General features: G+C 43.4%; 1 protein-coding gene across 3 annotated transcripts in view; it reads right to left on the minus strand.

Moving 5' to 3' along the window:
• Positions 1-26,373, minus strand: part of WT1 (WT1 transcription factor) — a gene marked incomplete at both ends in the record, with an annotated part of 47,480 nt that overhangs the window by 16,717 nt on the left and 4,390 nt on the right. For 2 of the 3 annotated variants that reach the window (XM_082661208.1, XM_082661207.1), the window contains 4 exons: positions 12,856-12,906; positions 13,958-14,035; positions 23,971-24,073; positions 24,518-24,640. In XM_082661208.1, coding sequence (XP_082517334.1) covers positions 12,856-12,906; positions 13,958-14,035; positions 23,971-24,073; positions 24,518-24,640 — 355 coding nt within the window. The remainder of the gene's footprint in view (positions 1-12,855; positions 12,907-13,957; positions 14,036-23,970; positions 24,074-24,517; positions 24,641-26,373) is intronic. The other variant, XM_082661209.1, reaches the window with a different exon arrangement.

Raw genomic sequence — 26,373 nt, forward strand, 5'->3', positions numbered from 1 at the left:
CTCTTGCTCCCTGCATCACATCTCCTACTTGTCTTCTAGGGTCAAATCTCCCTCTTCCTTCCTTCTTTTTTTTTTTTTTTTTTGTGGTACGCGGGCCTCTCACTGCTGTGGCCTCTCCCGTTGTGGAGCACAGGCTCCGGACGCGCAGGCTCAGCGGCCATGGCTCACGGGCCCAGCCGCTCCGCGGCATGTGGGATCTTCCCGGACCGGGGCACGAACCCGTGTCTCCTGCATCGGCAGACGGACTCTCAACCACTGCGCCACCAGGGAAGCCCTGCCTTCCTTTTATAAGGACACTTATTATACTTAGGACCCACTCAGATATTTAGTATATCTCCCCATCTCAAGGTCCTTAACTTAGTCACATTTGCAAAGTCCCTTTTTGCCATATAAGGCAACATTCGCAGCTTCCAAGGATGAGGACTTGGATATCCTGGGGGGTCATTATTCAGCCACCAAAGGAACTAGATTTATTTGGTTTCTTCCAGATACACTTGCCAGAGCTAAATTAACCTGGATCCTTTATCTCCAGATTAATCTGCAAAACTAGTCTGAAAGAACATGGGTTCTGCATCTGAAGGCATGTGTTCCAGGCCCACTTCCATCATTTATTTGCTCTGTGGTCATGGGTGAGTCATCTAAACCCTCCGTGACTGAGATTCATCCTCTACAAAATGAAGCAATGACCTATTTGATACATGTGTTTGAAAACCAAAGAGCTAACCTATATGGGGAGCAAAAGTTAAATATCACTCAGTAACTTTATCCTAACAAAATGTTCAGGTCGGGCTTCCCTGGTGGCGCAGTGGTTGAGAGTCCGCCTGCCAATGCAGGGGACGCGGGTTCCTGCCCCGGTCCGGGAAGATCCCACATGCCGCGGAGCGGCTGGTCCTGTGAGCCATGGCTGCTGAGCCTGCGCGTCCGGAGCCTGTGCTCCGCAACGGGAGAGGCCACAACAGTGGGAGGCCCGCGTACCGCAAAAAACAAAGAAAGTTCAGGTCTATGGTTATACGCATTAGGTGACTAACAACCACAGAAATTATTTCTTGTATGCTTCTTATAAGCCTGCTGATTGAGATCTATAAAACATATACTTTTATCCTTATCACAACACTAGAAGTCATTAAGGGTATCACTCTAGGCAAATGACTTAGCCTCCCTGGCCTCAGCTTCACGTAAAATGAGAAAAACAGTACCCCCGCCATTAGACTGTTATAAGGTCAAATGAGGTTAGGTAAGTAAAGCACAATGCTTGTTACATGGTATGCCCTCAATAAATGTTACTCAATAGTATTATCCCCATTTTACAGCAAAGAATACTGAGATTTAAGGAGAGATTGAGTTATTTGCCTAAAGTCAGATAGATGGCAAGTGGCAGAAACGGGGTTTGCGTTCAGGTCAGTGTAGCTCTTCTTCCTTTAAAACCAGCTAGACAATTCTGGTGGTGCAAGCCCATCCTGGGTTCACTTCTACCAGCATGACATTTGAATAATTCCCAGCTCTTTTCTCCAGGGGTGTGAATGAAATTAGCTACATGTGAAGGTTTGAAAAATGCAGTAGGAGTGGGTAGGACAGGAGGATGGGGACCGGGAGGAGGAGCAAGTTCAAAATATGCACTCAGCATACTTCAGCTTCTGCTCAGAGGCACAATATTTATTTGGTATAAGAGAGCGCCAGGTAAACTGCAGGAAGTGGCCTGCTTATGTGCGATAGAGCAGTTGAAACTGAGGACAATTTTTACAAGAAAGTTTCTTTCTACCTAACTGGGAAAATAAACTAAGCAGAAGCAGTTATCAGGAGAGCGTACATCTCGCCACGTCATTTCTGGTGGTGGCATGGATGGTACATTTTCCTAAACAGCTTGAAAACGCATTAAAATGTATCTTGAGAAAGTGTGTTCTTCCTAGACAGCTTTAAAATACATAAACATGTGACCTTAGAAAGTTTGTAAAAAGAGAAAAATGTCCCTCATCTAACACAAATTATGAGCCCTATTCATGCTAAAAACTTGTACATTGAGGTTCGGCCCAGAAAAAACTTAATGTTTAAAGAGTAGCTTCTTTAGAAATGATTAATTTTGAGATTTCACAGGCATGAGAAGATTAATAAAAAGGAATTGAGGTTTTACACATGAGGAAAACCAGAGCTGCCCTGAAATCCCTTATCAACAGAAGAGGTTTTTTTTTTTTTAAAAAAGAGCCTTTTGAGGGCAACTAGCATTTGATAAGAATATTCAAAAAGGGGAAACCACCACCTGTGACTTCTCTCTCCCACCTCTAACCCTTGGCCAGGTGGGCATACCCCATCTTCACCTCTGTCTTCTCACCTCTGCAGAATTAATCAGATTTAAACGGAAGCACATGGGAAAACTTCATACTCTTGTGTGTCCAGAAAATGGAATTTACCCATCAACCCTTCTTCTCTCTCCACCTTTGCTCCACCAGGCTTATATATGAGATGCTTAGGTGCCTGATTCCTTTTGGTGTTGAAAATACACTTTGCAAAAAAAAAAAAAGAAAATACACTTTGCTGCCTGCCTTGAGAACCATCATCCCTGTCTAGTGTGCCAGTTTTGAGGGAAAAGATCAATGGAACCATGTTTAAAAAGTGTGCTTCCTTAAAGTTTAAACACAAGAGATGAGACTGAACACACCACCACTCCTCAATTATTCTTGCCAAAAAAAAAAAAAAAAAAGGAACCCAAAATCTAATCAAGCCTCCAGATCTAACTACTTACTTATAGGAAATACAGGGCATGGACATCCAAAGTTAAAAGACTATAAGAGGAAGTGATCTGCCAAATCCTGACTGTGAGATATTCTACTGACCAATTGACCTGCCATCTTCAACGAATCATAACATGAGAAAAAAGAGGAAGTGGAGGCAGGGAGGGCAGTTACAGCATAAAAGAGCCTTAAGAGAGGACAATCAACAAAATAAAAACCAACAAAACAATAAGCCCCTGCACAAATGCTCACCGTGCACAAGGATGAGCCAGAGACAGCCAGACTTGAACCGTTCAGTTCTAGAGGACTTAGAGTCAAGAAGTCCCCGCGGAAGCCTCAGTGGTCACATCAGAATGCTTGGGTTTAAAGCTTTACTTTAAAGCAAATGTAATTTCCCTACAGCCAGAGTAATTTCAAAACTCACTTTCATATCCATTTATAAAATCTGACTTGGGAAAATGAATAGATATAGAATTATCTTTTTGTACATATTCAGAGCTGGTGTCGACCTACCTACCTCTAGTTCAATACAAATGCTATGTTATTCTCTTGCCTGAGTGTTATGGTCTACAGGCAATATTTAAATAAAATTCTGCACAAATATTATCAGCAATGCCATCGAGCCATCCTCTTTTCTTTGTGTGATTTAATCTTTTATAGTGGAAGCATAACAACTCAATGTATAAAATATATGTGATATATAATGTATACATATATGTATGCATAATATAACACATAAATACATAAGATAATACATATAAAGTATATATCAATACAAAAAACAAAGGATTACTCTGCTACTGAGAACATAAAGGGAAAGGCTGAAAGATGCAGTTTCTTTTACTAATCCAGCATAGAAAGTAGAATCTAAAAATGAAACGACCAAGTTAAATTTGACTGAGTTTAAAAAAAACACAAGTAATATCTGTAATCTGATAACTTATGAGTATAAAATTTCCTCAGTAGTCTACAGAAAACAATCAGCAATATTTTTACTTGAAATATTTACTTTCCTCCTGCCCTCAGGTGTTTCATTTCAGTTCAGACCTCAAGAAAAAGACACGTTTTTTACTTTTAATTTAAATATATTTTATGTCACTTTTCATTAAAAATTATACTATGGTAATAATTCTAACTATTGTACTTTTTAATGAACACTTTTCCCATGAGCATTAGAAAGAAGGCTCCTCCCGCCCACTCCATCCTTCATTTATTTTCTATCCAGGTCTTGTACATCTCTGCAACATCCAGCTCCACATCATATCTGGAGGGGAAGAGGACTCACCCCACTTTCACTAACTCTGACTTTTTAAATTCTCTATTGAGTATCTTTTTTTCTTTTTGCTCACCATCCTCTGGTAACACAGCCTCTTCTCCTTTCAGGGAACCACCTCTCTCTAATTCCACCCTCAGGCTCCAGGGATGAGTACATGCCTATGGCCTGGCCAATCAGACCACTGCATTCTCTAGCTACCCAATCCAGGCCAATCAGAGGCTTCCCTGGGTCTTTTGGTGGAGAAGAACCAATAGGGAGGCAGTCTTCTTGTGAAGCTGTAGGTTCCAAAAAATATCTATTTTTGCCACAGTGAATAGAGACTTTCTGAGAGGACAGCCAGCACAGAGGAGAGCAAAGACAAGGGACAATGAAATAGTGTTCTAAAGACACTGTCTCAGCCCCTGAATCCACACATGGGGTTTTAAAACACAATACAATAAGCCGTTAAATTTAAATTCCCTCTTTGACCTATGCCAGTTACAACTAGGGTTCTGCCACTTGCTGTAGAAAAAGTCCTGATAATACATAATCTAACAGTTATCTAGAAGCAACTGGATTTATTTTTCAGCAAATATATCAAAACACAATACCTATAAGTGAGTACTGCAAAAGGTCCCTTCAAAGTATTACCTTTTGGGTACTCTGCTCAATGTTAGGTGGCAGCCTGGATGGGAGGGGAGTCTGGGGGAGAATGGATACATGCATATGTATGGCTGAGTCCCTTTGCTGTACACCTGAAACTATCACAACATTGTTAATTGGCTATACTCCAATAAAAATTAAAAGTTAAAAAAGTAAATAAATAAAAATAAAAACAGCCCTCCATCCACATTTCATGATAGACACAAAACTCTGTGAAATGACATCAAGAAAAAGGTAAAAAATAAAAATTAATGTATTCATTTAAAAAAATATATTACCTTTTGGAAGATGCTCACTTGTTCCAACCATGCTAGCTATTATTGCTAAAACTTGTTTGTATTCCTCTTTTGAAAGTTTCTTTATGGTCACAGCTCATATGTTTTCACTTCCATGCAGCCTAGTCATTAGCCACTATTTAATAGGGAATACAGGCTGAGTGGTTAATAACCTGATAACAACGCTTGTATAAATCAGCCATTATGAACCATCAAGCTTTCCTCACCACTTGAAATGGTACACAAACCTCCTCCAACTGACTTTTTTCTCTTATTTCACACTCAGAGCAGAGCTAGAAGCTATTTTAAATCTAGTTTCCCAAAACAGTTTGGGGAGAATACAGCTCCCCTCCAAAAATAAAACTCCACACTATTTACTGGCTCCTACTGCTGGGAAGAATATTTTTAGGCATGACTTTCCTTCCTACTTCAACACATACAAACATAGGAACGCACGTCCTCATAGATCACCTCATCAGACCATATGAAATATCTGGATCTCCCCTTACATGCATCTGGTATTGAAGTGCTAATTCATCAGAATTCCAGTTTCATCTAACTCACTGGGTTCTATAATATCAATGCTTTGGCTCTATGGCCAGAGGCTGCTGCTAGATTCACCCCAAGAACAGCTGTCCCAAATTCACGATAGACAAATTCTACACAGGGAAAATGAGCAGGATATTTTCAGCCTGGGTTCTCAAAGGCTCCCACCCAGCTTGCTCACACACTCCTAAATCTGAAAAATTTTACTCAACCATTCTCAATTACTTAAAAAAAAAAAAAAAAGAAGTCCTCCCTAAAACCCCAGAATCAAGCACAGTGCTCTTAAGACTAAGCCCTTCTCTGCTTCTCCAGTTGAAATGGAGGTTTGTACATGTGAAGGGCACGTGCATAATCATCTCTACCAAAGGCACAACCTTTCAGCTGACATTAGTAACACAACAAAGTATTTCAAGGTGAAGAAACAAAAGAAATACCTTGTAATACATTCACAGGAATCACGGGCATTCTCAAAGAGATTTATGAAGCCAGAGGCATTACTGTTAAAATTCCTGAAAAGGAGAAATTCAAAATAGAGACATCTGACATACAAGACTTGAAAAAGAGTTGAGAAATGCCATTCATGTCCTTGAAGAAAGGACTAGCAATTTTTCAAAGGTCAAAATTCTCCAAAATTAATTTTTAAACCTGATGCAATTCATTCAAAATTCCAATTAAGAGTTTTAAAAAATAAACTTGTTACTTTAGAATGGGTCTTTATTTCTAAAGATAATATAGACAGTTGTCATGTACTCTGCACTGTTTCCTCTATTCTTTTTTTTTTTTTTTTTTTTTTGCGGTATGCGGGCCTCTCACTGCCGTGGCCTCTCCAGTTGCGGAGCACAGGCTCCGGACGCGCAGACTCAGCGGCCATGGCTCACGGGCCCAGCTGCTCCGCCACATGTGGGATCCTCCCAGACCGGGACACGAACCTGTGTCCCCTGCATCGGCAGGCGGACTCTCAACCACTGCTGTCACCAGGGAAGCCCTGTTTCCTCTGTTCTTAACATCTCACATTAGTATGGTGTATTTGTCACAATTAATGAACCAATATTGATAAAGACTTTCTTTGAAATTAACAAAATGAATCTAAAGTTCATCTTGAAGAATAAACAAGAGATAATAGCCAGAAATAGGCTGAAAAAAAAATAGGCTCAAAAGAAGAGAATAACGAGTCTAGAAATGGATCCAAGGAATCTGATAGGATTCAAGAATTGATAAAGGTAATATACGAAGTTAATGAGAAAAGGATGGATTATTCAAAGCAGTTTGGGGATACTGGCTAGTCATCTAGAAACAAATCAAGGTGGAATCCAATGGCAAAATAAATTCAGAATAAATTAAATGTTTAAGTGTTAAGAAGTCAATCAAAAAATATACCAAAATACAATAAGTAAATTTTTTAAAAATGAGGGGACTCCCCTGGTGGTGCAGTGGTTAAGAATCCACCTGCCAATGCAGGGGACATGGATTCCATCCCTGGTCCGGGAAGATCCCACATGCCACGGAGCAATGAAGCCCATGCACCACAACTACTAAGTCTGCCCTCTAGAGCCCCTGAGCCACAACTACTGAGCCCACGAGCCACAACTACTGAGCCTGTGTGCCACAACTACTGAAGCCCGCGTGCGTAGAGCCTGTGCTCCACAACAAGAGAAGCCACCGCAATGAGAAGACCGCGCACCACAACGAAGAGTAGCCCTCGCTCGCTGCAACTAGAGAAAGCATGCACGCACTAACAAAGACCCAATGCAGCCAAAAATAAAATTAAAAAAAAAATGGGATTGGAGAAATCTTTTCTATATAAAAGCCAAAAACTTGTAACTATGAAACATAAACTGATAATTTTTACTATGAAAATAAAAATTTCTGACAGAAAAAAAACATTAATAGTTAAAATACAAACCAGATAAAACATTTGCAGTACATATGATAAGCAAAGGGTTAATATCCTTAGAAACAAAGATCTCCTGTAAACCAATTTACTAATAGATGAACTATCCCAGCTCCTAGCTAACCAACCCCAGTTGCCCGCGGAGCCTCTTCTCTCTCAAGTACCCTGTTCCAGCAATTCTATCCCCTCCCATCATTAATTTTTTTCCCTCTTCTTGAACATTCTCAACAGCAAACATGCAGGTACTTCCATCTAAATATAAATAAATCAAAGCAATAAAAAACCACCTTCTCCTGACCCTCTTTCCCCATTGAGCTAGAACCCCATTTCTTTGCTCTCTTTTGCTGCAAAACTCCATGGAAGTGTGTTAACTTAATACAATGTCTCCAGCTTATCTCCTCCTATGATCTCTTAAACCCATCTCTATTAGGCTTTTGCCCTTTCCCTCTAATCTTTTCAGAGGCAACTACAGTTAATAGTTCAGTAAATGTTTCCAGAATTTCTTCTCTGCAGATACAAATATACCCCGATACGTTTAAAAACTAGTTATCTCTGTGTGGTGAGATAACAGATGACTTTTCTTTTTTTCCTTTATAAAGTTTTGGTACTGTCTGAATTTTTTCAATATATAATAAGCCTGTGTTACTTTTATAATCAAGGTGAAAAAAGTTGTTTTCATTTTGATAAAGTCACTATCTTAGCCTTAAGAACACTACATCTGTGGCTTTGCTTTTAAAATGAAGAGCTAGAAATAAAACTAGAATAAATGAAATTGTTCACTTTTAAGAGGGAAAAAACCCTACTAAAAATAAGCAGTAACCCCTCATTCCAGAGATGCATTTATTTGGATGACTTTTTATGAGTGCAGCTTCTATATTGACGTCTTTCTAGCTAGAGGTTATGATTTTTTTCCTTGGCTAGATGACAGGGAGAAGGATAAATGGTGAGCAGAGGGTCTCAGAAGGGCCTAGGATGGGATCACAGACATGAGAGGTCCAAAAGGCACCTTGAGGTCATGAAAGAGATCCTCCACTCATCTGATATACCTTCTCGCCCTCCAAAACACACACACACACACACACACACACACACACCCCTTTATCAACAGACTGGAGCCCTCATTAACCCCTCCCTGCACCGAATCCACCATGATCCTCATTCCCAGCTTGACCCCCTTCATCACCACCTTCCTTTGCTATCTTTCCTGCTTGTCTTCTTTCTTCTCCTGACCTGAACAAACCTGTTATTCATCCTCCCGTTTATGAGATAAAACGAATTCCTTGCTTTAAAACAGAACAGTTAGAAACACAGTGTGGAGATGGTAAGTCTATAAAGCCCAAAATACTTTTTAAAGTGAAGTATTTTTAAGAGGTTGAGAATATTTTCAAAAACACTCCCATGAAGGTCGAAACACAGAACTCTGCAATGGCCTATAGAAGTGCATGTGCTGAATTAGATCTAAGCCGAAGCCAATCATTTGTTATAAAAAAGAAAAGGACACAAACGTATACCCAGGCATGGAAAAAGGTCTGAAAGTGTATGCGGCATAATAGTAACAGTAGTTTCATCTGGACTAGTGGGGGGAGTGTTAATTTCCTTTCCTATAAAGTTGTATTTTCTAACTGTTCTATAATTTATACATATTACTTACATCAGAAAAAAAATTAAATACATGAATTGAATATAAGCCCAAAGAGAAAAGAAGGGGAAAGACAAAAAGCTAGGGAGGGGAAAGTAGCAGCAGGGAAGTGGCAAAGAAACCGCTGAATTAGTCCACGTTGAGAGGTACAGGGCAGACAGCTCTAAATCATAGTCCCCATCTTTATCCTGCAAACCCAGGAGAGTCCCCTGCTTTGTTCTCGTAAGTATGGCTAACAGACTCTAGCCAAGTCCAACACAGTTGAAATGCATAAATGTAACCATATAAAAGAAGAAATTAACAGCTTCATCCTGGGAGTGGAGGAGTACCCTCAGGAATGCTGGTATATTCCCAGAGCTGCTTCTCTCCACCTTTGTGTTTGCATCACAAGCTCCAGGAGCCCCTGAAAAGCAAGCTATCCATTTTCAAGAAGTAAATCTCTTGGACGAATACCTCCTGTTCACTAGCTGGAGAGGAAAGGTGCTGGGCTGTGTATTGGAACTCCAGCTATCGCTTCTGGCACAGGTTCTCAGGGATGAGACCATGTCTAGTGGGGATTTTCTCCAGATTCGACAGCCTTGGCCCTACCAAAACACGCAGCTTTGTTTTCACCATACATCACTCAACCTGAGTCTTTCGTTTTTCCTTTCAAGCATCCACAGGTCAAATACTGTGTGTTCCCAATGGTCTGAACTTCTTGGACCAGCAAAAGGACATTCATTTTGCTCAGCACTCCTTTCACATTTCTATTGTGTTCGATTTCCCACTCCCCCTACCCAAGTCCCCAGAGAATAACTTCTTCCTTGTTTTAATAACCTGGACCGCAGTCAAGGTTGATGTGTTTCTCCATTTTGCAGGATATTTTCTTCAGAAGAGACAAAACAGAGGCTGACAGAGTAGCCGGGCTTGGGAGCAGCGTTAAGAAATCAGCAGGCGTTAGGAACACACAGAAAATGATTCTAAAGAAATACAAAGCAGACAGCAATGCGAGGCACCGTACACAGAATTATTCATAAAGGTGGACTAGTGCTTAGAAAGATTCCCCTGCAATTTTTTTCTCCCAATGACCCACTTAGAAAATATAATTTCATTTGTTGGTAAGGAAAAGGGTCAGAGTTAAGAAAGTGGCTTCATAAAGTACCTTCTCTTTGACTTAAATTGAAACACAATATTCTCCCATTTGAGGTCATAAAAGTAGCTCTGATCCCTATGGGCACGCAGAGATTAGAAAATGAGTAAAGGGAGGAGGAGAGAGGAGTAAATCAGTGGTAAGATTCCCTCCTCGCCACCCCGTTTCATGTTTTCATCTCGTCTTGCCCATGTCCCCCCTACAATCCTATCCCCAACCAGTATAATAACACTGCTCCCCAACATCTAATGAAAGATGTCTCTGTGGACTTGCTTAAGCAAGGAAACAAGCTCACTCTTTTTCTAAAAAGTAAAATTCTCAAGGAAAGACGACGTGAACAAATATTTAGTGGGCGTTAGTGGGAGGCACATGATCTTTTAATAAAAACGTTATAATGCCTCTTTTTTATGAGTGATTTAGAAACTATATCCTTTTTCTCCAAAACATGACTCAAACCTCCAGTATTCATGTTACAGATCTACCTTGTCACCATGATTTTTCTTACTACTGATTTCAGGTAGTGTCCAGACACTAGTAACAGATACATGCAAAAACACAGTTATTTCTCTTTGTCTTTCTTCATGGAATATCTTTTCGCAAATGTATTTTCCATATTAACAGCATTTTCATACCATGGCAAAGGAAAGCAAATTTGGTACAGAGAATAAAGATACCTACCCAGATTATGTACCCCCTGGGGAAAAACCACTTTCTACTGGGATATCAGCTTCAATTGAATCCAGTTCTCAGCTGTTCATGGGCTTGGAGGAAAGAGCTAAGGAGTTGCTATTTTTAGGGCTAGGAGAGGCAAACTGTGGGTAATGATGTATTAGTGAGCTGTAAAATCAATCTACACATCTCAACCAGCATTTTTTTAAATGATATGGAATAAAGTAGAAAGCACCAGTATGCACAGCAGGTAGTAAGTATTGTTCTGTGAAAACTTATGTGTGTGTGTACATCTGATCTCAGTGTAAAAGGTATTTCTAACTGTGGTCACAGTCTAGAAAGTTTAAGAAACTCTAATCTAGGGCCCAGATACTGGAGTCAGACAGAAGTGGGTTCCAACGTGGCTCTGACCCTTACTTGCTAAGTGAACTTGGTTAGGTGGCTTACCCTCTCAGCCTCCTCATGTGAAAGATGGGTGTGAACATAATACCCTAGGATTGTCGTGAGATCAAAAGAGGAGAGGTGTATAAAGCCCTTCACACCCTGCCCGATAATGTTAACATCCATCTTCAGGTAAATGTTCAGCTCACACTCGGAAGCAAACATTTAGTTGACTTACAAAAGAGAGAAAAAGACAGTGTGAGAGAAGATATTAGGAAATTAGACAATTGTAATGTTTTGCTCTCCAAAGAGTTACTCTTCTATAGGACTATCTACTGGAGGAGTCCTTGATGCTTTTTATACAACTCTCTGAAGAGAGTATTCAAGAAATACATTTTAATTTCAGGAATCCTTTTCCAAAATGTAAGCACCGGATCAATGAAAACACTTCTAGTTTTTGTTTCTTACACAGGATTGAACAAAACAAATTATTTGCATTTTGTGCTTCATCTTTATAATACAGCTTCTGACTCCCTAGCAAGTGACTAATATCATGTGTCTAAAGATCTTAAAAGGTACCAAAATTACCTCACCTACGGAAAGACCCAGATTCAAATACATGCCAAGATTCCTTATATGTAATTTTTGTAATTAAGCAAATAAACTAACCCTGTACTCCAGCATGAAGAAATTTAAAAAACTGAAAACACACCGCTCACTTCACAATCATGTTCTATCTATTCTTGGCATGTAGTTTGGGGAGAGTTACTGAATTCTGATTACAGTAGAGAGAAGAAAAGCAAGGGATCCAGAAAGAAAGGCTGGGACCACGAAACATAGGACAAGTTTTGAGTAGGTATAAAGATACAGTCCTAAAACTGTCAGCAGCCCCTTGGATGGAAGTGGGGAGAGAAAAAAATCCAAGTCCATAGCAAGTTTTTTTACTTTTGGGTCTAGAGAGACGAAGTGGAGATTTGGTTAAAATAGAAAAATTGGGGGCTGGGGGTGGAAAGAAGGATCTAATAGTGAGTCTAAGAAGATGAAAAACAACGTCACTAATCACTGAAGGATGATCCAACAAACAGGACTGAACCAACAAAAGAAAGATGAGAAGAGGAAGGCTGGTTTTGGTGTTCAAGCAGAGAAAATAAAATCAAAAGAAACAGTTACAGAAATGTCCTAGGGTGCAGGCTCTAAGGCTGGGGAAAACACAGATGTTTAGGAATTTTAAAAAGTTTTTGCAGAAAGTCTGGCCATAGACTTGGGGTAAAAATTAAGTTCTCCCTGAGAGATTTAAAGGTAAATAGAGAAAAGGCAAGTTAAGTATGGCTGAAAGATTTGACCGATCTAACAGGAATATGTGTAATGCCACAAATTTAATATTTTTTTTGAAACGTTCACCAGGAAATGAGCAGGGTTGCTACAGCATCATTTTTAAAATTTTTTTTCAGGAGTATGTTGATGAGAAATGTCACCACCTCCATTTTTACCCACAGTATATCTACAATAAATAAGAGCAGGCAGAGAGAGACAGAGGGAAAAAATGAATAGATTCTTCCCATCCCTGTGCACCAACTGCTACCCTGATTACCCATCATCAGTCCTAACTCCTGCATAACCCCAGGTGCCAGTCAACAAGGCCTATGTCATTTGCTTTGCCATCATCGCATTGTCCACTCACTTGCTCTGCCCTTCCGTCCATTTCACTGAGCTGGAGCTCCCAGCAGCAACTCTAGAAGAGAAGAAGAGGTGGGGAATGGGGACTGGAGCATGCGTGGCTCTAGCAAGCCCCCCAGATCCCACAGTCCAATGAGAAGCCACTAAATACACAGAGATGTAAAGCCAGCTGTCTAGTCAAGAGTGCTGAACTGAGGACTCGGTCCCACTGGGGCTGATAGAGTGGGGGTGTGGAAGGCATCACAGGGAGGCTGGAAAGAGCCTTTGCTTTGGAATCAGATCTGGACTTGGAATCCCAGCTCTACCACATAGTATGATGTGAACTTGGGAAGTTACTTAATTCTCTGAGCTTGACTGACTTATTTGGAAAACAGGATAACAGTCCCTAGGCATCATAATGCCATCAGGAAGATTAGATGAGGTGACCTAGACGAGTACCTGATACATCACAGGCGCTTCATGACTGCCACATCCTACCGCCCACCAACTCAGATTCGAAACTAAAAGTGAGTTCTTTTACGGTTTAAAGCAAGTCCCACCTGCTTTGTTTTTTCAGTTCCAGGTGCAAAGCATTGCCCCTACCTATGTTTGATTGCTATGTTCTCCCTATTCTGGTTGTGTATCAAGTGTGATAAAAGCCTGTTCAGGCAACCAGGTGTGAACACATCTGACTTTGGATGGTCCAAATCATCTTCACTCAAATAGAAGTTTGGATCCTGGACTTTGTAAACTCTAAACATTTCTTGATAAGATAATGTAATGATTAACCTCTGTGATATCACTAGCAAAACACAAACATTAAACAAGTTTGAATGGACAAAAGTTCGAAGAACTCTAAAACATTCAATAAGGAAAGGCCATATTAAATTTCTCCAGTATTCTCAACCCCCTTGTTCTAGACAAGAACATCCCCTGTTTATATTCCTAAAAGTTTAATACTGAACACCACTGACCAACTGGGAGAGGGAGGAAAGCATCTTAATTCTACAGACGGCCATGCCTATTCTTCTAAAACTGTACTCTCTTCATATGGTATAAGGACCTTTAAAATGGTTCAAACAAGTGTAAGTTACTGTTTAAGGGAAATGGAGCAGAGAAGACCTTACCCCTTTAATGTGGCTCCTAAGTTCATCTGATTCCAGGTCATGCATTCAAGTTGGGAGGTCATTTGGTATAAATTGTCACTGTTAGAGAAAAACATTCAGAGTTAGAAATGCATAATACAAAAGACACATACACTTGCAACTGTTTCTCCAAAAAGCAATCCACTTTTAACTTTTCTTTACAATGAAAGCCTCCACACTTTCCAGAATGACAGAATTCAGGAGTCTGAAATGATTTTCATTTCATCCCACTGATGTCTGCACGTCATTCACTTCACACACAGCAGAAAGGATGCGAGAATAATTTGGAAGCCTTTAAAAAACCTTAGTAGAGCAAACACTGAAGTTTCTAAAGAGGTATTAAACCTCTGAAGGGAAGAGGCTGAAGGGAGTGAAACTTTGAAAGGCAACACAGGCTGGATAGCTCAACATTAAAGTTAAAAGCCTGGAGCTGAAAGTAAAAAGACAGCAGATTAATTATTCGTGAAAAGGCCATTAAGTTGTTTTAATCAAAAGGATAAGTATCATGTGGATTATGAGGGCCTGAAAAGTCAAAGAGTGATGGGTGATGGATGGTCTAATACTCAAGGATGTGACAAGCGAAAGAAACGGGATGATAAACTCTAGATACAACTGAAGGAATCATTCTCTATAAATTGTATAGTCACGGAGTGTTTTTTTAAAGCCCCCAACTCAGTTCTAGATTATATGAGGGAAAACAATGGCTGACCATTTACATTAAGACCCCAAAGGAAAAATATCCCACCATATAAACCAACCAAAAGTTTTTCTCTCCCTTTTTTTTGCACATACAACTCTTAAAAATATCATTATTACATATGCTTTAAAACACATCTCTAAATGCATTATAGAAGAGCTATCACATCTATTTCCCGAAACAACATCCTTCTCAAAGTATCCCGCATGCACAACTCATGAACATCTTTATTATATGCTTTTATGTTTATTAATTTATTAATTTTATATTTATCTCCTTCCTAAAAAACTAGCACATAACTCAATTACCAGAAATCTCCTAAGTAACCAAGCTCAACTAGGAATAAATGTAGTTCTGAACTGAAATGGTTAATTATGAAATTTGAGACCCAAGAGATTAATGGTTTGTCTGGGAACGCTTGGTCTAAACACATTACAGAAGAACATTTCCACTCCACCTTCATGGCAGAAGGGAAAGAAGGTAAGAAGCTTTCAGTATGTAATGTATGATACCAGACTGCAAATTCTGGACAATATCCACCTTGTCACGGCATTCCTTTGGACTGCTTCATCCATCGGGCAGAGGTAACACCAAAGTTTAATTAAGAGAAGGTTTTGTAAGGCCAGCCAAACTGGGGACTTGTAGAGGGGTGAGGGAAATTACAGTATTTATCCCTTGGAATAAATGAACACCATGCTCTCTCTCAGCATAGCTTGATAAATCATGGTGGAGTCCCTCTGCCTCTCATATAATCACTGCAAATTATTTGGAACTCCTTAGTGGTGGGTACACAGGCTAAGGAGGAAATCAGATTCCAGGAGGGAATTTTACGTATGAAATGTGAAGTGACTTCAAACTCGAAGTACGCGTAGTTTCATTAGTCAGTGCATATCTGGACCCCATCGTTCATCCCTGTGTCTGACTGGCTATTATGCTACCACAATATCCTACATATCAATGAAAAAAAAAATGATTAGTTTCTCCTGCAGCTTCCCTGTTCACAGCAGCGGCCGGTGCTGGTCTGTGCCACTACGTTTCGCAATTCCACGAATTCTTGCTGTAAGGCCAGTGTAATTAATTCCTGAAGGACCCCAATTTTTATTAGAAGTGCCAGCCTGCTGCATTTAACATGGGAGAGTTTCTTGAACTTTCTTTGGGCTGACAGTTCATTAATAAGCGGCCTCCTCCACAATCTCTACTGGTTTTTGTTCTCCTGCGCCTTTTCATCAGGCAATCCATTTATTAATCTTGCCATTAATCTCAGCCAACAGGCATTGTATTCCCCAGGCAGCTCTCTATTTTTGTCACTGATTTTTAAAAAATTGTTCACCAACTAAAATCACTCAGCCCCAGTTGACCATTTTCCTAGGTCCTATTGGGATGTGGGATCTTTCTGAAATTATTTCCTCCTTGCATGAGACTAAGAACACTGTAATTTTCAAGAGGTCTGAGAAGCAAGATGAGTGACAGACGTTTACACACATGGGTCAACGAGTCCCAAATATCTAACTTTATGATTTAGGAATTTTCTCACAGACTTAAAGAATAGTCCAGCAGATTCCTAAAGGGAAAATAATTTTAAGGACATTTTCTTGGCCCCCAGAAAGAAAACCTTCTAAACTACAGAATCTATGTCTTATATATGTATCTTCCTAGTGGGTGCTTGATAAATACTCTCTACCACACCGCCCAATATGGTAGCCATTAGTCAGACATGGCTATTGAGCACTTGAAATATGGAGAGTACCACACGTTGAAATAAGATTTGGGCTTTTGAGGTTAGATAGAATATTTTAAAAATTAATTTCCTGTTTCTTTTTTTTTTAATGTGGCTATTAGAAAATGTCAAATTACATAGATGACTTGCATTACGTTTCTATCGAACAGTGCTACTCGGTAAATGTTAAGACCTTGAGCATATCAGTTCAGCTCTCTGCACCTCAGTTTTCTCATCTGTTAAATGGGAATATTAATCTCAATCAGTCTAACTTTACCAGGATGTTGTGAAGCTCTAATACTGGCTCTTTCAAGACTATACAGATAATATATTTTAACTTTTTCTAATCCATCAAATTTTGTATAGTACATTCACACATCACCAATACTCCTCACAACAACTCTGTGAGGCAGGTGTAATTATGATCGCCATTTATCGGAGGAGGACGGGGGCTCAGAGAAGTGCCTAGTGCTGACTTGCCTGATGCCCCCACCTCTACCCTGCTAGGCCCCTTTAAAGGCTTCCTGGCATTATTTGACCTCTGAACCTTGTCCTCTCACTACCATTTAAATGATAGTAAAAATAATATAATAATACAAACAGGAGTCTGGAGGTGAAACAGAACATACTCAAGGGAACATCATGACCTTCTCTGTCTCCGAGATGTGGTGCCCAACCACATCCTCTTCACCTGATTAAGAACAGTGTGCCAAGATCCCAGTAGGACCCTCACTTCGATTTCAGTGGTCCTGATAGCTCAGCTTGCAAATCCTCAAAAGGGGAGAGAAGGTGGAAAGGGCCAGTGGGGAAGGACTTTCAGAAAATCCCCAAGCAAAAACCAAACAAACAACAACCACCACCAGATAGGTTTCCTGAGGCTGGCCATAGGATCAGAGCACAGCCTTAACCACATCCTGCCTTCTGTTGGCTGCAACTCCTCAGCGGCTCAGTCAGTCGGCTTGGCTGGCACCATCTTTCAGCTGGATGACAATGACAGTAGTGACAATAGCTGCTGCTGGGAGAGGACAAAATGCGAATCTGAACTAAAAATACTGGTCCCAAGCATGCTCAAAATATGATCTCTCTGGGCAGTTGGTCAACACCCAGCTCTCATCATGAAAACCCACGAAAAGAGGCAGCACCAGTAGAGGAAAATATGACCCCTGGCAAATAAAGCATCTAATTACTAAATAACCACTGTAGGTGTCGACCACCTCATTCCCAGAGGAGATCAGATAAGCAGGTGGTTTGGCTCACAGTGGCCACAGTGGTCATGTAGGCATTTCTCCTCCCCATCTAACTCTGTCTGTTTGGAAGTGAACTCTGAAATTGCTGGCTGCCAAAATATATTCCAAAAGTCATGGTGTCTTTTATATTTTTAAGTAGATCTTTAAACAGAAAAAGTCACTGGTTTCCTATGTAAGAAATGTTTGAAGTTGGAAGCAAGGGAGAGAGGAAAGAAACTTCTATAACTGGGATTAATGCAAGTTGGAGTGAAATAAAAGGAAGTCAGTCCTAGCAAAAAGGGGAACTTAAAAGGAAATCAGTAGTAGATCATATAGAGTTTGCTTTGGCCTGGACTGCAGTATTACTGAGTTCTTGACCTCTGCACAAAAAGAAAGGAAGAGAAAAGCTCTCGGCTATTATCTGGACCAGAACTCCCCCACTCTTCAAATGCATGTGTAATTCAAGTACATTTTCATCTTTAAGTGTGTTTAAGTATATCCAGCAGAACAAAGTAGAAAAGTCCTTATTACCACTGGAATGGAACTGTTGAACCTGATTAAGACTGGAGTTACCTCTGCCAGATGGTTGCTGGCTGGCAAACCAGCATCTTGGTAGAAGAAAAGTATTTCCCGAGATCAAGGAAAAAAATTCCTAATAAGAAAGAGGCACATGTAACTGGCATCTGTGATCAGAATTCATGATGTTTCCAGGGTTTGCTGTAATAGCTCTGCCCCACGCCTCTACCTGACGACCCAACGCTCGTGCACAGAGGCTGCAGCCAAACTTCCACGCAGACTCTTTCCTGCGTTCTTCCCTCCAAGGCGCCACGGAGGCTGCCTGTTCAGAAATTTCTGCTCAGCAGGCCATGGTGAATAATCATTTTACAGTCAATCTCTTGGTATTGTAATTTCTCTCTAGCTCACCAGTTAACCAAAGAAAAACCCACAGGGGATTCCACTTCTATTAATAAACACTTGGTCAGCACAAATGTTGCAGGAATAATTGAAACTAGATTTTTCCCGCTCCCTGGAGACAAGTCCAATTCAAGCCTTTCTTTGGCTTTGATAACACTGCCCACCACCCTGGAAACCATTTCAGACTTTCTGCCTTCATGCCTACCTATATGGGAAACAAACATCAGTATTGTCTTAAACGAAACTTGGACACCATGTACAGTGTTTGTAGATGACACGTAGGAAGAGGCATTATTAATTATGATTTTATTTCTTCGGTGACAGATGTCCTCTGATTTAATTCTACATTGAAGGCTAACCTAAATGGTAGATCATGTACTTCCCACTGACCGGATTCCCCAGAAGCTCTATGGCTGCTAAGGAAGCTTCTCTCACATGGAAGACAGTCTACCGGTAACAGGCTCCACTGCCAACTTCATCATCGGATTGAATTGTCAACATTCAATTAAAAATATTCAAATTAGCAATGACTGCTTCAGAATTGGAATAGTGTTACCTGCTAGGGGGCCAAAGGAAACATGCATTCTCATTTAAATTAGTAGCACAGTTGCTAAAAATGAATATGTAAACCTAATAAGAGTGCAAAAATAAAAGGAAACTAGAATGTCTAAAAAAAAGTGTATGGGGGAATATTTTTCAAACACAGGGCACAGAACTCCTTTTCAAAGTAGCTGTGAGAATCAACCCGTGAAATGGGCATGGTCAGGGACTGGGGGCTCCAAGGAGCTCAGCAAGCTGACGGAGAGAGGGGGACTTGTGGAAGAGGATTCAAGGGAAGTGAGCAGGGAAGGCCCAGCTAGCTGCCTGTTCTAGGTCAAAATCAGGGGAAAACTGTGCTTAGTGTGGTTGGACTTCACTACTTTTTCCCCTCAGGGTAGCATGGGGTCCCTCCTTACCTGGGACCTTGCCTCTGAGCAAGCACAGACGAGGGTGGCCCTGGAAGCTGTCACTCCCCCTGGGTCTGGATGGAAGGGAGAAAGGTCTCTGCCACTTCTGCCTGTTTCTTTAGGAGCCTGGACTGAACTTCAGTAGTTCACGCCCAGGGAGTGGTAAAGGGAAAGCTGGAGGAGTCTGGAGCTTGACAGACAGCTGCTTTGTGAGTTAAGACTTCAGGAGAAAGTTCCAGTTGGCTCCTACAATACTCACCCACGAAAATACCGCCTCGGATCCACTGAGCGATTTCAATTGAAAACTATGGGTAAAACTAATGGATAACGGGGTTTCTTTCACAAATGTGAGGAATAAAGACCTTCCTCTAGCAAGACCTATGGCAGATGCCACGTTTGGAAAGGAATGGCCTTAACCATCAGGAGGGGCAGCAGCGTGCAGAGGGTGGGAAGATGGATTCTGGAGCCTCGCACTTGCTCTGTCCCTTACTGTGTCACGCTGGGCAAATTCACCTCCAAGGGCTTCAGTTTCCCCCTCTGTCAAATGGGGGTGATAACCTATTGCCTACCTCAAAGAGTTTCAGATCAAATGTAAATAAGTCAATACTTGCGAAGCGCTCAGAATGGTTTCTGGAAGTAGTAAGTTTATATAAGCATTTGTTCTTACTATGTATTAGCAAAGGTGCTGGCACAGACTGTATAAGGGGAATATTCCAGGTGGAGGACACTGAGTGGCTTGGAATCCCTCAGCGATTCAGAGCACACATGAGCTTTGAAGGCAGAGAGACTAAGAATCAAATCTTGGTTCTGATTCTCACTCGCTGTGTAACTTGAGCAGGTTACTTGGAGTCTCTGAACCTACCTCCTCTTCAGTAGAGTGCGGAGGACCGTACCAACCTCGTGGGTAATCAGAAGAACTAAATGAGTAAACTGAGGGAAGCACGCAGCGCAGTGCCCAGCAGCACACAATATGCAGTAAAGCCTAGTGATTATGTAATAAGGGCTGTGAGTGCTGGGCTCCAGAAGGGCTGGAATCTGTTCCAGAATTCTTTAGACAAAATTCTACCCACTCTCAATACGGTGGGGAGAGAGTACGGAGAAAACTATCTCCTAACACTTCCCGTAAGTTGATTGGGGTGTCATTTTCTATTCACTACTAATCACATCTGTGTATAGCTGTAACTCCTCCGATCTGTAACCTGAAAGAGAGGAGAGAATCACTTTACAGTTCTCTCAGACTAGGGAGAGAATTTTGAGAATTTCCTCAAAGCAAATTCACATTGTGCAGTGCTTATCTAATGTCAGTGTATGTACCATTACCTTTAGGTCATGTGGGAAGGGAGACTAAATCCAAGAATGGGGAGACAGAAGCTTTGGAAGGGCAGGGCAAAGAAGCTGGGCAGGCTGCCTTAGGGGGTCAAGTGCAACAAGTCAAACAAAATACAGGCAAGCCTTTCACAGGAGGTCCCAGGTTTAGACAGAAAAGGGACCAGAGCCAGGGATCAGAAGAACCACTGAATATCTAAAATCTAAAAGTTTAGCCGTTAAGTGATTAAAGTTTAGTTGTACTTCCTATGCTTTTTCAAACACTGTGTTCACAAAAGCATTTAAATATCCTTCAAACATGTTTAGGAGTAGGGAAGAAGGAAATGACATAACCATAATGGTAGTAATGTTGATGCGCAGATCCAATTTTAAAACATCCCTACAAATGTCCATCCATCATTACTGCAGGGCAAGTACCTGATCTTTGAAAAGTGATTAGAAATGCTGTCAATTTAGAGTGGATGGAGCTTCAAAGACTCAGCACAAACTTCAAGGAAGCAAACTTTTCCTACGGGGTCACAAATTTTGTTTCAGGAGATATTACTTAGAGATTTTCCTGTAACAAGAGAAAATGTTATTTTTATGACATTCATATAAAAATAAGCAAAGAAGTTCCAATTATGTAGAAAGAAGAAAGGGATAAGCAAATATCTCTGAAAGATGAACCTGACAAAATTGCTTTATACAGTGGCCAGTTAGAAGATGGATTAGAAAATGTGAAATTTTTATGTATAAAATGCAATCCAAGTGATTTTTCCTGCTTCCATAGCAACCACTCATTCAGCCCTAAGTCAAAATCCATCACAGGGACTCAGTTTGGAGAACTGCTGCTAAGACAGAAGTCGTGATCACTTTATCCCCTACTCATTTTTAGGCTGTTCAGTCCCTTCTTAGGGACCCACAGGGTGGATCTAGGCTTGAAGAGGGGAGAGTAAGGAATGTGTGTAACTGTGTCACTCCTGAACCAGACTCCAAAGCCTCCCAGTCCCCAACCTCCAAGCACGTAGCCAGACCCATCTAAATAGCACCCATTCCAGCATCAAGGTCTTCCTCTCTGCTTGGGGTGAGGCGTCAGCCAGGAGCCAAGGGAGAATGACTGGGTCAAGGTCATCTCACTGGGAACCATTCCATCTGTTCCCCCAATGGCTAGAATAAGAGCAATGCTACTCTGGCAATAGGCAGGAGCAGCTCCTTAAAAAGGATGGCAATGACCCTACCATCTCAGTTTTGCTTGGAGAGGGGGTTCACAACAGAGATTTCAGATCCTGTACCTATTCCAGTGAGTTGACCCACCAAGGGCTGGTGCAAAGATGGCTGCTCGGGACAGATCACTGGGCCTGAGGTGCCAAAGAACAGAACTGGGTTCTAACTAGAGAGGGAGAAAAGGAGGGTGAGAAGGTGTGACCATTCAATACCTCTATCTGGGCAAAATGCATGTCTTCCCCCCCCCCTCTAAAATTTAAAAAAAAAAGGCGGGGGGGAGTAGGGAGGAAAAAAAGTTATCTTGAATCCAAGATCAGATTAGATATGCCGGATTTCCCGATCAAAAGGAAAGGTTTCCAAAATCTGTGTACTGTAGGCGTACAGAAGTAGACGGGCTCCACCCTGTCCCTCCCCAGGATGGGAGAATCAGACCAGTCCTAGGCTCGGTTTCATAAACACGTCGGAACATTGGCATGAGCCGCCTGCGGGCTCAGGAGCGAACATTCCTTCCCCTCCTCCACCTGTGGGGCTGCAGGTCCCCCAGGCGCGGCCATTCCTTCCACCAATCTCCCAGGGCAGACGCTTTTCCTTCCTTTATTACCTCACTACCTCCTTCCCTTGACGTCAGTCCCGGGTCTTCCAACAGAGGGGAGGGAGGATGGAGATGAGTCTGGGGCAGTCGGTATCAGGATCCCCGCAGCACCGGGTGGGGGGTAGGGATGGAATATGAGGTAATGCGCGCCCAATCCCCGGCATCCAAGGCCGCGATCTGCCACTTCCCTCCCTCCGCCCCACCATCCCGCCCAGCTCCAGCCGGTATAGTTACTAGGCAACCCTATCGGTGACGCGGGATGCCGGCCAAGTTCACCCAAAGTTGAAGAGTAAATTTGGGGGAGAGAAGGTGGAGGGTGGAGCAAGAACCTAGAGAAGGCACGAGGAGCTGGAAAAGAGTCTGCAAGTAAAAGAAGCTGGTCTTCGGCCTCACGGGAACAGGAAGAACGGCGGGCGCGGGCTGGAGCGGTCTCCCCGCAGGTACCGCTGCCGCCCGACCACAGTCCCGCACACAGTCCGGGGTAGCTGGGCGCTGGGGACGACGCCCACAGAGTGGTGCTGCAGCCCGAGACTCTGGGGGACAGGGGTGGGGAGAAGGCTGTGGCTCGAGTGTACGCGCCCTCGAATTCGTCCCAGAGAAGGCTGGCGGGTGTGGCCAGTGCGCGAGGAGAGGCTTGAGGAGTGAGAAGAAACGAGTGGGAGTGGACCCCGTGTTTAATCTTTGATCCCTAGGAAGCTGAAGTCCTCCCAGCAAAGAGCCCTTTTAAAAAATACTCCTCAATATCGGCTCGGTGCTTTGTGACCGCCTGGAGGGGTGGGATAGGGACGGTGGGAGGGAGGGAGACGCAAGAGGGAAGAGATATGGGAACATATGTATATGTATAACTGATTCACTTTGTTATAAAGCAGAAACTAACACACCATTGTAAAGCAATTATACCCCAATAAAGATGTTAAAAAAAAATACTCCTTAAAGCGCCGCTCTTTCTTCTTCATCTCCAAACAGTAATCGCCCTCATTTATATTCCAAGTAAGAACACAGTGGGGGAGGGGACTTCCCTGGCGGTCCAGTGATTAAGACTCCGCGCTTCCGCTGCAGGGGACGCGGGTTCGAGCCCTAGTCACGGAGCTAAGATCGCGCATACCGCGCGGCGCGACCAAAACCAAAAACCAACGTACACACACAAAGTAAGAACGCCGGGAGACGGGGAAAGCTACTTCTTTCAAATAGGAGCCAGGAGAGAGGCTTTCACTTGCTTTATGGAGACGAGTGGGCTAGAGGCGTACTTTGCCTCCAGGACCCTGCACGGCCGCATCCGGGCTGCCCCGCGTCGGACGTTCCCGTGCCCGCTGGCTCGAGCGCCCCCTCCGAGGTCGCGAGGACCTAGATGAGGTGCCGAGCGCCTTCCTACCTGCTGTAGGGCGTCCTCAGCAGCAGGGCCTGGCTGCCTGTGCAGCTGTCGGTGGGCGTGTGGCAGCCGTAGACTGGGGGCGGCACGGAGTACTGCTGTTCACCTGCAGAGAGCCAGGAGAGCGGGGTGAGAGCAGCACACCAAGGGCAGGGGGTGCGAGGCCGCGGTCAAGGGCTGGGGCAGAGCGTCCTGAGCTGGGCTCCCAGGCTGCACTGGGGGCCCTAGGGCCTGGATGCCGGGGCGTGCAGAGAGACGGCCTACAGGTCACAGCGAGCTAAGCCTCTCACTTCACATTCCCTTAGCAGTCACGGCACAGAGCACCGAAAAGACCCTCTGGACATTCGCGGTCTCGGCTGAGCGGAGTTAACATACTTGGGGTGGGGGGAAACAATCTTTTCTTTTGAGTGAGATTAGGCTAATTATTTCTAAAATTCTTTTAGCTATCCTCTCCTCCCTTCCCCAATTTGCTGTGGGTTGGAAATTCCTGGGGAGTGAGGGGTAGCATGGAAGAAGGGGAGAAAGACCCCACATCATTCCCTCCTCTTACCCAGCGAGCCCTGCTGGCCCATGGGATCCTCGTGCTTGAAGGAGTGATTGGGGAACTGTGCCGCGTGGTGCGAGGGCGTGTGACCGTAGCTGGGCGTCCCGTCGAAGGTGACCGTGCTGTATCCTGCGGGCGCGGCCGAAAGAGAAACAGTGTCGGCGGGGAGTCAGGGACCGTGTGTCTGAACCAGAACCCGGGCGAGGAGCGCCCAGCCCCTCATTCGGATCCCGCTGCCTCAGCCCCCAGGGCTTGCAGAGAGAAGCCGGGCCCAATGCGACCTCGCGACAGGCTCCCCGTCCTTTCCCGAGTAAAACCCAGGCCTCCCCACCATTTCCCAATTTATTTACGCCCTTGTCTTTCACGGTGTCCGCCGCTTCTGCACCGAACACCTCGCAAGTATGAAAGCCGACAACCGCTCGGCGGAGAAAGTTGTTCTCCCCCCAAAACTGGGCAGCGCGGGCGACCGAAATGAATCTGCTCGCCTGACCCGGCGCTGACTCGCAGCCGTAAATCAGAGGCCCGCGCACCAACTTTCATTAATTACTCGGGGCCGGTTAAACGGCATGGGCTTTAAATGGGGAGAGTAATTACAGAGTAATGTTATCTGTCTGAGGCTGCGCGAGCGACCCGACACCATTGACACCCAAGGCCCTCGGGAAAGCTGGTGAGGGGGAAAAAAGAAGGGGCCTTTCAAGTTGGGCCCACGGGCCTCGACCCTGCGCCCTCCTCCTTCCTACCTCGGACCCACCTCGCGCCCAGAGGGTCGGACTGTGACCACCATTGCCGGGGCGGACTTCCTCGCGCACCAGTCCAGGAAGCCTGTTTGTTTCAGTGTGCCTGAGACTCTACCTCCCTTTCCCTCCATGGTATGCACTGGCCCTCTGCCTCAGTTTCCCTGCCGAGAAACCGAGGGCAATACCGCCCGTATTCTTCCCCAGCTCTCCGAAAGTGAGGGGGAAAAAAAACCCAAAAACGTGTTGGTTGAGAAACGTAGTCTCTTTCTGTGACTATTGTCACTAAATTACTTTAAACATTTACCCAACTAGCTTCCGCAAAGCTGTAGCTGCCTCTGGGGAAAAAGTATCCTCCAGCTAAGATAAAGATCAGTTCTGAGCCCTGAACCCAATGGTGGGGTCCCTGACTATGCGCAGGCTCAGTAGTCTCTGGCCTGAGGTCCTGACCAAGTGACGAATCAGATTGGTCCAGACGCTCACATCGGCTCCCTGCAGGGCCACTGGGCCGGACCCAGTCCCCCCACCCTCAGCCCCGCCTCTGGGCACTGAGCTGAGTCTCCAAACCCCGCTCGATTCTTGGGAGTGGGATAAGTCAAATGAACCCCATTCCCCCACTCTCGCCCCAGACATGGTCAAGACTCTACAACAGGTGTCCAGTGAAGACTCAGATTGAACAGTGAAAGGTGGCCATTACCCACATCTTTCAAATACACATCTCCCAAAAAAAAAAACAAAAACCGACCTTCTACAGTCCACTTCGGGGAATGTGGTGTGTCAGTGTGGGAGGGAGGGTTTGAACAGGTCTTCATTACCGGATTGTACAGGGGAGTCCAAGTCTCACGCACCAATTGGCGCCACAGGTTGACAACTTAAGAAGCCACCAGCTTTTATAATTTACATGACCCCAGAGGCCTCCATTTCTGGCCTGCTAAGTGGGCAAAGATAACCCCCGCCCCGTTAGCTGTCAGGAGTGGGTGAGCGCGCTTGGTCTTCCAGGCACTTCACTTTGGGAGCGGAGGCCAGGCTGTGTTTAAGGCCTACCAGGCCGCTGACAAACGAAATTTGTCTCCAAGCACCCAGTTCTGCAGAGGGAAGGCCGAATTTTCAAAGACCATTTTTTAAATA

Source organism: Grampus griseus, assembly GCF_964374135.1.
Source record: "Grampus griseus genome assembly, chromosome: 8".
Classification (NCBI taxonomy): domain Eukaryota; kingdom Metazoa; phylum Chordata; class Mammalia; order Artiodactyla; family Delphinidae; genus Grampus; species Grampus griseus.